The sequence below is a fragment of the Lathyrus oleraceus genome, chromosome 7 (genome assembly GCF_024323335.1).
Source record: "Lathyrus oleraceus cultivar Zhongwan6 chromosome 7, CAAS_Psat_ZW6_1.0, whole genome shotgun sequence".
NCBI lineage: Eukaryota > Viridiplantae > Streptophyta > Magnoliopsida > Fabales > Fabaceae > Lathyrus > Lathyrus oleraceus.
The window spans coordinates 185220370-185234369 of record NC_066585.1 but is presented as its reverse complement, the minus strand read 5'-3'; the positions used below and the strand labels follow the sequence as shown (position 1 = coordinate 185234369).

General features: G+C 36.7%; 1 protein-coding gene across 1 annotated transcript; it reads right to left on the bottom strand.

Moving 5' to 3' along the window:
• Positions 1-222: 222 nt before the first annotated feature.
• On the bottom strand, positions 223-2209 carry LOC127102795 (uncharacterized). Its single transcript, XM_051040127.1, has 3 exons — positions 2119-2209; positions 1010-1305; positions 223-594 (listed from the first exon to the last, which is right to left on the bottom strand). The coding sequence occupies exons 1-3, from the start codon at positions 2207-2209 to the stop codon at positions 223-225; spliced, it is 759 nt and encodes a 252-aa protein (XP_050896084.1).
• Between the last annotated feature and the right edge of the window lie 11791 nt (positions 2210-14000).

The following is a 14000-nucleotide window of genomic DNA, read 5'->3' as shown; positions in this document are numbered from 1 at the left end:
AAGCTCTTCTGCTTCACAAACCATTTTCCTTATGCTCTTCCATCTTCTGCAGCAGTGAACTCAGTTCCTCTAACTGTCCATGGTTTGTTTCAACTGGTTTTGCAGGCTGTTGCTGCTGCTTGGTGGTAAAATCATGTTTGCTAGCAGACAGCGCTTCCAATGCTTGAGTGGCTGTCAGTTGGATTGCATCATCATTGGAACTCAAAAGCCGTATTAATTGATTTACCGCACCAGCCTTCTTGAATGCAATATGCATATGGCAATTGACTCTGCAGCTCTTAGTATTGCCAACTTATCTTTCAGTACTAAACGAGCAAACCCGTCAATCTGATGTAAAAGTGTATAACGCGGCTGGTTATCTGAATATTCAGAATGAGATGTCGTTTCTCCCATTTCTATGGCCCCAGTACGAACAAGGAATTGCTGTTGTGACTGTCCAATCACTGCATCGGCTTTTGCTTCATCTATGATAGCATTATTATCAACATTTAATCCGTCGAGTACTTCTGCTGCACCACATCTAGAAAATTTTGTGTATATATGACTTCCCAACAAACGTGTCTGCACTTCAGTTGGAATGGGCTTGGCAACACCCTATTGAATCATTGGCCGTAAGAAAAGCAGCTGTTGGTTTTAAATCCCTCTCAGGAGTTGCCAATAAGATCAAACTTGCATACACAATGCTTATCCTTCCTTCCTGGGAGAGCATGGATATGACAGTGAACTTCTTCTCAACAAAATATATGAAACATTGCGCTGGTTGCCCGGACTTGCCACAGCACATGACAGTTGAGATTGGTTCGATGGATGAACTTCCATGTTATACTGAAAGAGTTGACGGTATGTTAGAGAATGAAGATGATGATAACAATGAATTGGAATTTGGTGATAATAATGCTAGCACAAGCAATTCTGTTCTAGATGCATGTGATGATTCTGTAACTGCTGATTCGCCAAAAAATCCGAGTCATGGGGAAAACATAAGTGAACCATTTGATTTTCTTATAACCTCAGGTGCCATCCAGTAAGGACTTCCTTTAAAAGAAAATGGAAGAGACTGCCTAGTTATACGCTTAGCCATCCCAAAATCTGCCAGTTTTATGTGTCCATTAGGGTCCACCAATATGTTTGCTCCTTTGATGTCCCTGTGAACAATGTTCTTTGCATGCAAATATGCAAGTCCTAAAAGAATTTGCCGGGTGTAATTCCGAATTGCAATTTCACCTAACTGTCCGTATTCTTGAAGCAGTTTATAGATAGACCCACTAGAGACATACTCCAAGTATATATAAAGTCTGTGAATCCCTAGATTATATCAAATGAGGAATGGAGGATCCGAATAATATGATGACAGGTGTAGGGAGTACTGCAAGATCTCTGGATCCAAAAACAGGTATTATGCTCATGGCTTTCCAACTGACTCTCTTTTGTTTAGTGCTGAGTTTGCTCATGCTCATAGCAGATGGACAGGGTGCTGTTTTTTCGATGTACCAGTCAGAGACTTGGATGCATTTCTTGCCGGTCAGAAGAATGCTGTCAATATAAGCCTAAAACATGTCGGATGGTCGACTGAATTAGTTCTCACGCCGTCACAGGTAAAAAACATCAACAGCCTTCTGGTTGCATTCATAGGCAGCTGTAGAATTTCCATTCAAATCATGTTCATCTGCAAATTCAAGATGATCTTTTCTAAACCTTAGCAACTTGTTCTCTTGTTCAACTTTGCAGAGATCCGTGCTCGCGAGAAAGGGCGCCCTTGTGGAGCCAAGAATATGTGTTGGCGGCGACGAAACAACCGTGAAAGTCATCATTTGAGCCCTTGAGCGCTCATGTGCCTTTATTGCCTTTTGTTGATTTTTTTAATTTGTTCTTCAAACAGTAACATAATTACTTTTGTAAGTGGTTAGGTCCATCTCCATGTAAAACCCCAACAGTTTTGGCACCTCTTTCCCATATATGTATGTAGTTTTCATTTTCTTCCTTTTTCTGCTGTTATTGGTCTGCCAAATTTGAGTAAAAAATGGAAAAAACTGCTGCAGTTGTTGCAAACCACTATACCCCCGCTAGTATGCAATCTGCCAATCTCATCCAGTCCAAAAAGCACAGGTTTTGACTAGCCAACACTTCCGACCAACGCTACACCCATCCCCGGGCAGACTGCTGAAAATCCTTGAAATTCTTGCTCTAGAGATCCACCACCAGTGCCCATTTTCGGTAAATACTCTTTGATTTTACCCTCAGAAAACTGCATAAATGCTGAAGATTTACTAGCAGGGTTTGGAGTAACGCCAATAACAAGCTCTTTAAGGTTATTTTGTTTTGAAACTATTGCATGTCAGCCAGAACATGTCGGCAATCCTGGAACAATATCCTCAGGACATTCAAGTTCTAATTCCTGCAAAAAGAAGCCTGGAAGTGCATCCTTATCGAGTGATGTTTGGAATAAGTCATTGCTATGTCTAGAACCATAATGTGAAGCAGATAACAGCTTATGTGAATCCAACCATACAAGATGTAATATGGATCCGAACACCATTTCAGTATGAGAGGCTTCAACAATGAACTCTTTCCCCTCTAGTTCTTCCCAGGTTTCAATTGATGGAAGCTCTACAACACATAAACTACCATCCGAAAGAAATGCAGCTAACTTGTTCTTGGAGTTTTTACAATATACAGCCATACCCCGTACATGGGAAGAAAATTTTAGGCTAAATAAATACATGGGAGGTGGAATTAAAGATAAGGAAAATGGTGTTACATTAATATTAGAACCATCGATGACTAATGCAACGGAATTGTCCATAACAGCTGTAATCCAAACAAAATTGTAAACTGTAACCTGACCACCAAGAGTCCAACAAATCAACTGCAAAAGTTTTTTTTTTCTTGATTCCATAAGAACCTGACTTCATCTTGCTTCAAGTATCTAATTTCATGCCTCACGTACCAATGATTGTTGCTAAAATACCATATCTTTATAGCATCATAATCTCTTTTTTGTAACACTAAACTTGCTTCTTTCCAATCCATTCCTCTCAAAGAAAACAATGGAAGGTTTATTGGATATTGGATTGACTTTTGGTCAAAGTTGTCCGAAAAGTCAAACTATTAACCAAAATCAACATTTGCTCAAAAATGTCAAAACTTGTACTTTCTTGTATAGAATCAAATGTACTGGTTTAAAATGGATGAAATGGATGGGAATGGTTTGAAAAAATGATTGGAGATTGTTTTCACAATTGGCTTGAATGTTTGACTTTTGGAAAGAAAATAACTTGACTGATAATGTGTATGAACAAAAACATGAAATGAGACCATAAGGTTAGGGTTTTGGCATAGTATCCATGAACCAATAACATGACTAGTAAGTGGCTTGCCACACAAGAAACCTGGTTGTTCAGATGACCCAAACCATAGAAATATCCACAATCACAACACCATGGCTTTGGATCAAGACCACAAACCTCATACAAAACCAAAGTAAAGTTAGGCCAAGCATGCCACACAAACATAAAAAATTCAGGAGCAAAATCGGGGTATGACACTCGTATGAACCTTTGACGGTAACCTTGAAGATCGTTGTCGTAGTCGAACACAATACCCTGAATAAGCATGTTATGAGGACCATCAGTCCGAGCGTAACCAAACTGACATAGAGCTAAAGAAGGGTTGTAGGTAATGCCCCTCTTATGCCAAGGAGTGGCACATTAGGGAACTCCCCACAACGGTCAATGATGGTAACATTCTCCATAGATCTAGAGCACCAATGAATATCTGAATGAGAAAGTGACATAATCCTCTTGGACCACTTGAACCCTTGTTCATTCTTCATCACTGATCGAGGAAGGTGAGAAATAAACCACCTAGATAATAGAGGTATGCAACACATCAGAGTTCCTCGTGCCTTCGTAGTACGGGTATAAAGAGAGTGTAAGATGTCTCCAAGTAATGTAGGCACTGGATTGCGAGTCAGAAATATGTTGATGGCGTGTACGTCTATGAACTGGTCTGGATTGGGGAACAGTACTAAGCCATAAATCAATAGGGCTAAGATCTCCTCAAAAGCATCATAACTCATAGCCTTCAGGGATACTTGAGCTTTCTCCACCAATACCTTAGCAAGAATACCCTTAACTCCACTCCTTGTTTCTAGGACAATGTCTGATTTCTTTAAATGTAAGGCTGCAGCAATGACTTCAGGTTTAGGCTCTTTTTCCAAGCCTGTGAAGGGTTTCTGATCAAGAATAGGTATACCCAGAAGCTTGGAGAACTCTTCCATTGTAGGAACCAGCTGATAGTCGGGAAATGTGAAGCAATGATGTTTAGGGTCAAAGAACTGAAACAGGACACTCATCATGTCTTCATTGAACCCTGAAGTGACTAGATCCAGTAGGTGACCATGCCTCTTGATGAACTGGGAGTTTTCAGAAACTTGAGAGACCAATTCCTTAAGCTTATGAGGTATTCCTACAAAGTTGATCCGGATAGTATTCCTACGAGCAGAAGCCATGACCTGTAATAAAGATAAATCCTTTGGTCCTTGAAATGGTTAGTGAAAATGCTATGCTTATGATGCATGATGATGCTATGATGTTATGCTCAATCACAAACATGTGGTACACATAAACAAGTCACACAATAGCCCTAGGTTTGAAGGCTTGCATGAGGTTTAAAGGTAAGTACCCTCCCCTGAAGTTTAGTTGATTCATCCTGTCCTACAAAAGTAACCAGGTTCTAAGGGATCTCAAAATCATTGATCCTTCACAAGGGTGGTTGTTCAGTAGGCAACTTACTTGCCAACCAAAACCCTCCAAGTTTAGGATCTCAATGAGTGTAGTATCGAGTATCAACCAACTTCAGTCTTCACCAAAGCCGGTTATCTCACTACTTTCTAAAGGCCAAGATGGGATGACTAGGGTTCTAAAAGTCAGTTAGTGTATTGACAACATATGGCAGCCTCATATTATCCTCAACTTGCTTAAGGAACATAAGCACCAACCAAGAAGTCACACTAACTATGGCCACCAGATCAACCATATCGATATACGCCGTACAGTTTCCTTGGTCTATTGCCATTTACCTAAGGTACACTAGATCCGGGTTAGGGTCTTTCACACATAAGAGCACCCAACAGATAAGTATAAAGCAAACAAGGCAAACAATTTTAAAGTGATCTAATTCCTAAGGGTACCCCTCTTTTATTAAATCCCCAGCAGAGTCGCCAGTTCTGTAACACGGTGGGAGAACTGACTTTAGTTAAATGTTGCGGATAGCAAGAGTCGCCACCGACTTTTATTTTATCCAAAAGGAAAGGACATAAAAGAACAGGAAAGACCTTAAAAAGATTTTGAGTTCGGGGGGTAGGTTATACAAAGGGAAGGTATTAGCACCCTTTATATCCATGGTTATCCATGGGCTCTTAGTTACTTAGCTCACTTTGTTTGTTTGCAAGAGTGTAGTGTGTGATTAGAAAAATTTCTTTAAGTACTTTGTAATGACCCTCGTATGGGTGTATACAAAGCCTAGTTTAGAAATTGTGAGGTGTAAAAGTAATTTTGAAAAGTGTGAGCAAGTAACTATGAGATACCTACCCTAGATTAAGTCTTTCGTGTTCTCGTATATTCTTTCAATGGTAAGACTGTCCCTATTATTAAGGAATAGGTAGTCATTACCTTGGATGTGTTTAAGGGACGGGCGTAGGGTCATCGTATGGTCAGTGAAGGCAACATAAGGGGTGTCTTTAGCAACTCGTAGGGACTATTATCATATTTACCGAAGGGACAAGATCATTATATCGTAGGCAACCTCGTAGGGACTTGATCTTTTAAGTTTATAGGGACTTGATGATTTTTCTGTTTGAAGGGACTTTGCTTAAGACACCCCTATTTTCGAGGGACTTGACCATTTAAAGAAGGCAACCAAGAGGAATACCCTAGGAAGTACAGATGGCAATCAAAGATCGACTTACGTGTGTGAGTGTTATTTTTCAGATATTTGTCTTGAATTTAATTTTCTAAGTTCAATTATTTACAGTTAGTTTTTTGCACTCCCTAAATTACTAACCACGCAATAAATATTTACAAAAATAAAAGAAAGAAAAATAAATTCCTAAACTATTACATGGCTATGGGACAGATACATAATAATCAGGCGAGAAAGAATAAATTTACAACCTATACATTTGTTTCTAATATTATAAATAAAATAAAATTAAAATAAGGAAAATAATTAAGCAAAAATAGAATAGATAAAAGCAAATAATAATAAAATAATAAATAAACAATGGTAATAAAGCAATAGTAAAATAACAATAATAATAAAGTGATAATAAAAATGTTAGAATTTTAAAAGAAATTATTTTAGGTTAAACAAGTTAGATTTTTTTCAGAAGTTATTAGAAAAATATGAGTTTAAAATAAATTAGTAATAATAAAAGAATTTAAAATACATTAATGTACAAATTACAAAATAAAAGAGTTATATGAAAAATATTAAGTTAGTTATTTACAAAATAAATAAAGATTATAGAAAATATCAAATTATTAGATTAATAGGTTTTATTATTATTATTCAATTAGAAAAATGGTCAATTAGATTTTATTTACAAAATATATAAGGATTTATTATTATAAGTAAGTAATAAAATTTTTTTTATTAAAATAGTTAGTATTTATTATTTATTTACAAAAAATATAAAGGTTATAGAAAATATTAAATAATTAATTTAGTAGGTTTTCACGCCCTACATTACTAAACCACGCAATTAATATAGGATCAATGGCAGGAATTTAAATGGCAGAAAAATAAATGGCAGAAAAATAAAATGGCAGAAAATAAATGGCAGAAAATAAAATCCTAATTATTACAACGCTTTGGTGCAGTTACATAATAAAGATGGCGAAAAGTAAAACTGAAAATATTACAAGTTAAAACTTAAAATATTACAAGGGCGAAGCAGTTACAGTGTATGAATAACATAAATATGAGCGAAAATAGGAAATAATAATAAGGTTTGTTAAGGTTTAAGAAAAGGTTTATGGTTTAGAGGAAACAACACGGTTAAAGTTTTAGGGTTGAAATTTAGAGTTTGTGGCGAAATTGTCAGGGTTTAGGAAAAATCAGGGTAGTTAGTTATGAAAAAAAATGTGCAGATCTAAATATATGTATATATATAAAAAAATATGAATTAAAAAAAACAATGGCGTTGCTAGCGCAAAATTGCGATCATCGCAACTGGATCGGATAACACAAGTGTCACGCCTCATACACGTATATGTGAAAACGGCGTATTGACACGATCCGATCCGAAAACATAATACAATTATAACATAAAATAGATATATATATATATATATATATATATATATATATATATATATATATATATATATTTAACACACTAGTTACATACTATAAATTATATATTATATGATCCATATGCGTTTTTATTAACAACAAAATTATTATTATATTATATTATATATTATGAGACATGTAAAACTTATATAAAAACAAACACATCAAATACATAATACAATGAACCAAATTATTATACCTGTTATACTTATGTGCATAAAAAAAAGCAAAACGGCGATATCCTGATATATTTAACCAAACCGCATGTATCAAACTGTGTGTACGATAGTATAGATCAGCCACTCTCAGTATATATAGGAACAAATTAGGTTAATGATAATGGGCCTAAGTTTATTTTGAAACCCAATATTAAATTAAAAACTGAATAAAGTTAAATAATTAAAATAGTTAAAATTAAAATAAAAACTAATTAACCTATTTATTTATTCTAGACCCAATATAAAAATAAATAGACTCAAAAAAAAAAAGTCGGGCACCAAAATGCTCGAAAAAAATAAAATGAACACGTCAAAATAATCAGCGCGAAATAAATGACTCGGAAAAATACAGCGTTTGGTCGGATTTTGAAATAAAAATTATGACCGTTTAAACTGCTCAGACTGATCAACATATGACCAAAAATAGTCGTAAAAATATTTTTAGCATGTCAAATTAAACCACGTGAACCGCAGATTAATGTTACCGACATTTGCAAACTTAAACTTGACATTTTTTTGTTGACTAATTTTAGGCACAGTTAAAAAGTTAATTTGATCAGTCTGTTTATAAATTCCGAGAAATTATTCCGGCTAATATTAAGACAGAAAAAAATGTTATGCTATGAAGATGATGCAAATGAATGTGAAACAAAAAATTGGTTAGAGTTAAAAATAGAGGGCAAATTTTGGGGTGCAACAGTGAGCAAAGTCACTTGTGATTGATGAATCTTGTTATGATTTGTGGAACCGATTATGTATTCAGAATGTTTTGCCCTTGGTGGTGCACATCTCTATTTAATATGCTTAGATGAGTAAGCAATAGGATGTGAGACCGATGATTCATGTCTTAATTGGGTTTGAGCCCCAACCACGTCGGTCGTGGGAGAAAGGTGGGCACCTAAGTGGGTTAGAGTCTCATACAGTGAAAGATACCCTAAGTGGTTTAGAGTCCCATACGGGTGACGGTCGCTTGAAATGAGTTTGGAACTCATAGAGGACCCGATATCCACCGCGAAAGTCGAATCATACGAGCATGCATGAACCGGGCTTGCCCTAGACGTAGGTCCGCTCAAGGATCGATGTTTCGTGAATCTGAATAATGATCTTGTTTCGAGTTGTGAGAACTCAGGTGCATGCTGCCATACATTGCGAGTTAGTTCCCCATCACTTAAGTCTTCTCTCCCTTGTTTACTTAAGTTGGATATTGATTAGAAAACCCTGTAGAGCCGAGTGGATCCATAAGATGGGGAACCCACTGAGATTATCATCTCACCCCATGTTGTTGATTATTTTTCAGGTGATTCTGAGCAGGCAAAGGGTAAAGACAAGATAGAGTGATGTATTGCTTACCTGATGTTTGGATGGATAATCCGCTATGTATATATTTTTAAGATCATTGTATAATGATCTAGCTCCTAGTTTTTATTTTGGGCACTTTTGTGTACATTTTGTGCCATGTTATGTTTCTTTTGGGCATGTAAATATGTACACTATTGTCCTTAGGCGCTTATATATTTCAGTACCAGTATTACACTATGTATAATATGCATTGTAGACATATATTATATGTGGGTGTTACAAAAATCATTCATTTATTTTGGGAGATGAAATGTACATTTCATCAATCCCATAAATCCAATGATTTTAATCCAACAAAAGTCAAATCAACCTTGACCAAGGACCAGACAAATAGTCAAACATCACAAGACCATAAAAATGAATCAACATAATTTTTAATCATGGAACTTGAATGGCTTCCATCGCATAAGAATTGAGCAAGTTATGACCCTTGGAAGTTGACGTTCTAACTAGGGTTCAGACAAAGTGACCTATAATCTTTCACCATAAAAAATGACTTTCCAAGCAAAACTAGCTCTTGAATTAAACATGAAAGTTGTTTGGAATGTCATAAAGAATAAATTTTCTCTTGGAATCATTTTCATATGACAAAAATTGTAGGAGATAGGGTCTAGGGAACCCCAATTTTGACCAGTTGACTTTCTCTGGTTAACCACCATGAACCAACTTGCAAACTTGACATTCTCTTGATTTTGTTGGACTCATGGATGATCATATATGTGTAAGATGATTTAATATGAAGTATCCCTCGAAATATTTGATCAAATGTTGAAGAAACTTGTTGAGGAAGTCACACAAGATACCCAGATGAATTAGGGTTTCCAAGACAAACAAGCTTCAAACTCTTGATGTTTTCTTGATCAAAATGATAAATTAAGATCATGGGGATCCATATATGATGTCTATAATCAATATAAATCATATCTTGATTGATCTCCTTGCATTGAGGGTCTTAAACCCTAGATATGAGCTTGATGGAACACGGGTGATCACACACATTACCTACAAAAGCAACAAACTATACATTGGCATATTTTTGGTATTTTGGTTTGTGAATAATGAAAAACAAAGTATGATATAATCAAAATGTGCTTGGTGATCTCTCCCAATGCAAACCCAATTAATAAGGGGTAAGGAGGATGCCAAGGTGTGATCCTTAAGCCAATGCATATGATGCGATAGCATGAGGGATTTTAGGGTCAAAATTGGGGTCTTACAATTATCATCCACTTGTGATAACATGCTTCCTATAGTAAAGTCTAAGGCAAAAATGTACAACTTCATACATTTATTCCTAACTTTAGGGGACAAAATAGGATGATTTGCTAAATACTCCTTTATTTCGTCAAATTCCTTTTGATGTTCTGGGCACCACACAAATTCCTCCTTCTTCAAGCAGAGTAGGGGCGAAAATTTATGAATTCTTCCACTGATTTTGATATGAACCTCCTCAAAAGGTTGATCTTCCCTAAAAAATATTACAACTCCTTTTTAGTCGAAGGAGCCTTCGTCTACATAATGGCCCTTGTTTTGTTTTAGTTTATTTTGATCCCTTTTTTATGGACTACAAAACTAAGAAAGTATCCTGCCTACACACAGAAACCACATTTTAGGGGATTCATTTTTAGTCCATGCTTCCTCATCCTTTTGAATGAGTGTTGGACATGGTCGAGATGACCATTTCTTGAGACAGACTTGATGACTATATCATCAATATATATTTGCATAAATGTTTCAATCTAATCATGAAAAATAGAGTTCGTCACCCTTTGTTAAATTATCCCGACATTCTTTAAGCCAAATGGCATCACTACCCATTAGTAGGTGCCTAAAGTTCTTGGGCATCAAAATGCCATCTTCGACACATCCTCATTTTCAATAAAAATTTGGTTATAATCGGAATAACCATCTAACATACTAAGGTATTTAAAATCCGTTGTTGAGTCGAACAACATCTCGGCAACATGCATTACGTATTCGTATTTCAGGGTTGCAACATTCAAATCTATAAAATCAATGCAAACTTTTAACGTTCCATTTTTCTTAATTATTAGAACGATGTTGGCAAGCCATTCGACATGCCTGGCAGTTCTTATGAACTTTCTTCTTAGGAGCCTTTCGATCTCATCCTTTATTTTGGATATAATTTCTAGGGAAAAATGCCTAGGCGTCTTCTTGACTGGCTTCTTGCTTGCCTTTATTGGTAGCTATAATTCCACCAATTCTCTGCTCAAACCTGACATTTCGTTATAATCCCAAGCAACTCAATCTTTAAACTCTTTGAGTAATTTAACTACCTATATCCTCAGATTTGGATCTATGTTGGCGCTAATGTAGGTCAGCCTTCTATTTGATCCATTGCCCAAATTTATTTTTTCCAATGGATCTTAAGGATGCATCTTCGTAGTAGACGCTCTCGGATCATTCTCAAAACACAAAGGCTCATCATATTAAATACACTCAGCCTCTTGCCTTTTGGCCGTTATCTCCCACTGCTATTCACAGCTCTTCGACTGGTTGGGGTTTAATGTTGACTATTTGGCTTACATCGAACACTTATATCTCGTTGGTTTCACTAGCCATGTGTGGTATTTCCGCTTCCAAAGTCGCTTTAAGTTTATTCTCGGCCACGTAGTTCGTGATTCAATCTAACACATCGAACTCATCTCATCACCAAATTTGTCTCCCTAACTCACTGGTCGTATTTCATCAGAATCATATAACCTCTCCCCCATAATCTCACGATCCCACGTGAACCCATGGGTAGTGTGGAGTTTCAAAGACAAAAATGCCTCCTCTAGAGGAATATATCCAAATCCTGCTGGTGTGCATGATGATATGTTGGCCATATTCTTATCAAAGTTTCTCTTATCTACATGGTTTACTTCGGCCATGTAGTATCCCTGGCCAGCTTTAATATTTTTGACTATAACGTCTTCGCGCCAGATTGTTATTCTTTGGTGAAGATACGAAGGCACCACCCCTATTCCATGTATCCAGTCTTGTTCTAGTAGCAAGTTGTAGCTAGCTCTTGATGCTATCACCATAAAGATAGTGGGTCGAGTGATGGACCCTACCGTTATATCCACCTGAATGACCCTTATAGTCTGGCCAGTTTTACCCTCACAGTTGGACAATACCATATTATAGGGCCTTAAATCTGTATCAAATTTCCCTATCTTAGCCAATAAAAAATGAGGTATTAAATTCACCGTTGCCCCACCGTCCACTAGGATTTTATTCACTATGGTACCTTTGACCTTTGCCCTTATAAAAAGGGCTTCATGTGGTTCTTCATACCCTCACGGGGTCGTTCAAAGAACACATTTTTTCTTTGATACACCCATTGTTCATTACAAGATAACACAATGGCTCGTGTTTTGCCAGCTCCTCCTCTTCACAATCTTTGATCTCAGCAATTTCTGTCACGCAACCATACTCCCTAGGGATCATAGAAACTACATTACATAGGACATCGAAATCCCCTCCGACCCAAAGTCGAAGTTGTCTGTGACCAATTCATCCTTTTTTGCCTGCTCATCTTTCTTAATCTTTGTCTTTGTCTGAGTTGTTTTGGGAGAAAACAACTTCCTTCCTACTAGCTCCTTTGCTTGATCATTTTCCTAATTCTGATATTTCTTGTTGTTACTCGACTCAACATCATCTCTCTCAGCCTTTTTCTTCCTCTGAAACCTCCTTCATTGCATCATTGACATGGAGTTTTTGCCTTTGTAATTGCTAGGTCCATAGGAACGCCTCTCCGACATTTGGAACTTCTCTCTTTAAGTCATAGAGGACCCCCGTTCCATCTCAAAGTTTCTCCACTTAGGATTTCCAGCATACCCATTCCCAGCATGCTTAGTCCACCTCCCTTGAGGAGCATTGGGCGTAGGTTTGTAAGTATTAGGCCTAGAATTTTGCTGACCAAGAGCCTATTCTTTTCTCAGGGTCACCACTCTCTTGTCTAAGTGAGACTGGGACCTATTGCTCCTCCAGATATCCTTCTCTTTTGCTTTCTGAGCACTCTCAACCTTTCTTGCAACCCTATTGTCAAATACACCACTACATCAAGAACACAACATTGTCATACCCCTAAATTCACCCTACCTTCATATCATCTTTGAAATTCTAGTATCAGATATGAGATGTCGAAGATAATGTCACGACACTAACATCTGAGAAACAGATGAAATATGAACAGAATAAAAAATCATTAAACAATTGAAACACGACACAAGCAATTGTTAACCCAGTTCGATGCAAACACACCTACGTCTGGGGGCTACCAAGCTAGGAAGGAAATCCACTAAACATAATTAGTTCAAAGAATCTCAGCAAACAACTTCAAGTTACAGTCTTTTCACCTAATCTCTACCCATGTGATTTCTATCTAAGAACTCTTAGACAAGAGACCCTACTCACTCCCCCTCAATCACAACAGTGATACTAGAACAAATACCAAAAAGAAAGCAGACACACTTCAAGGACACACACTTGATCTTGCTTAAAAGCTTCAATCAAGTAAACAAATACACTCGTACTTCAAAGCTTAGAGTGAACAAATTACAACTCAAAAACTCAGTCCAATTCACACATCAACAAGATGTATGAATGGCTCACAATTCATAAACTCACACAAGACTAAAACCCTAATCCTCACTCACATTACGTTCGTATTTTTCTGTGTATAAAACACGGTTTACAAAGTCTTTATATAGAAGCTTTCTGAATGGGCCTGGGCAGCATGAAACCCTAATTCTATTTATTGTATATTCCCTAAGAAATAACAACTAATCATTCCTTTTAGGGAGACAGAAAATTCTAGATTTAAATAGAATTACTCCTTACATAACGCATGCAATCTCCACATAAGCACACAAAGACTTGCATGAAAAGTGCAACATCAAAATACATAACATTCAGACTGAATGTTTTGTATGCACATGTCGTAACATCGGGTCTGACATCTTGAATAAATCCTGCACAACCTTATTAACCAACCTGCAGAAGGTTGATATCACATGTCAAGACTACAAGCGTGACATCTTGTGCTAACACTAAGTTTTA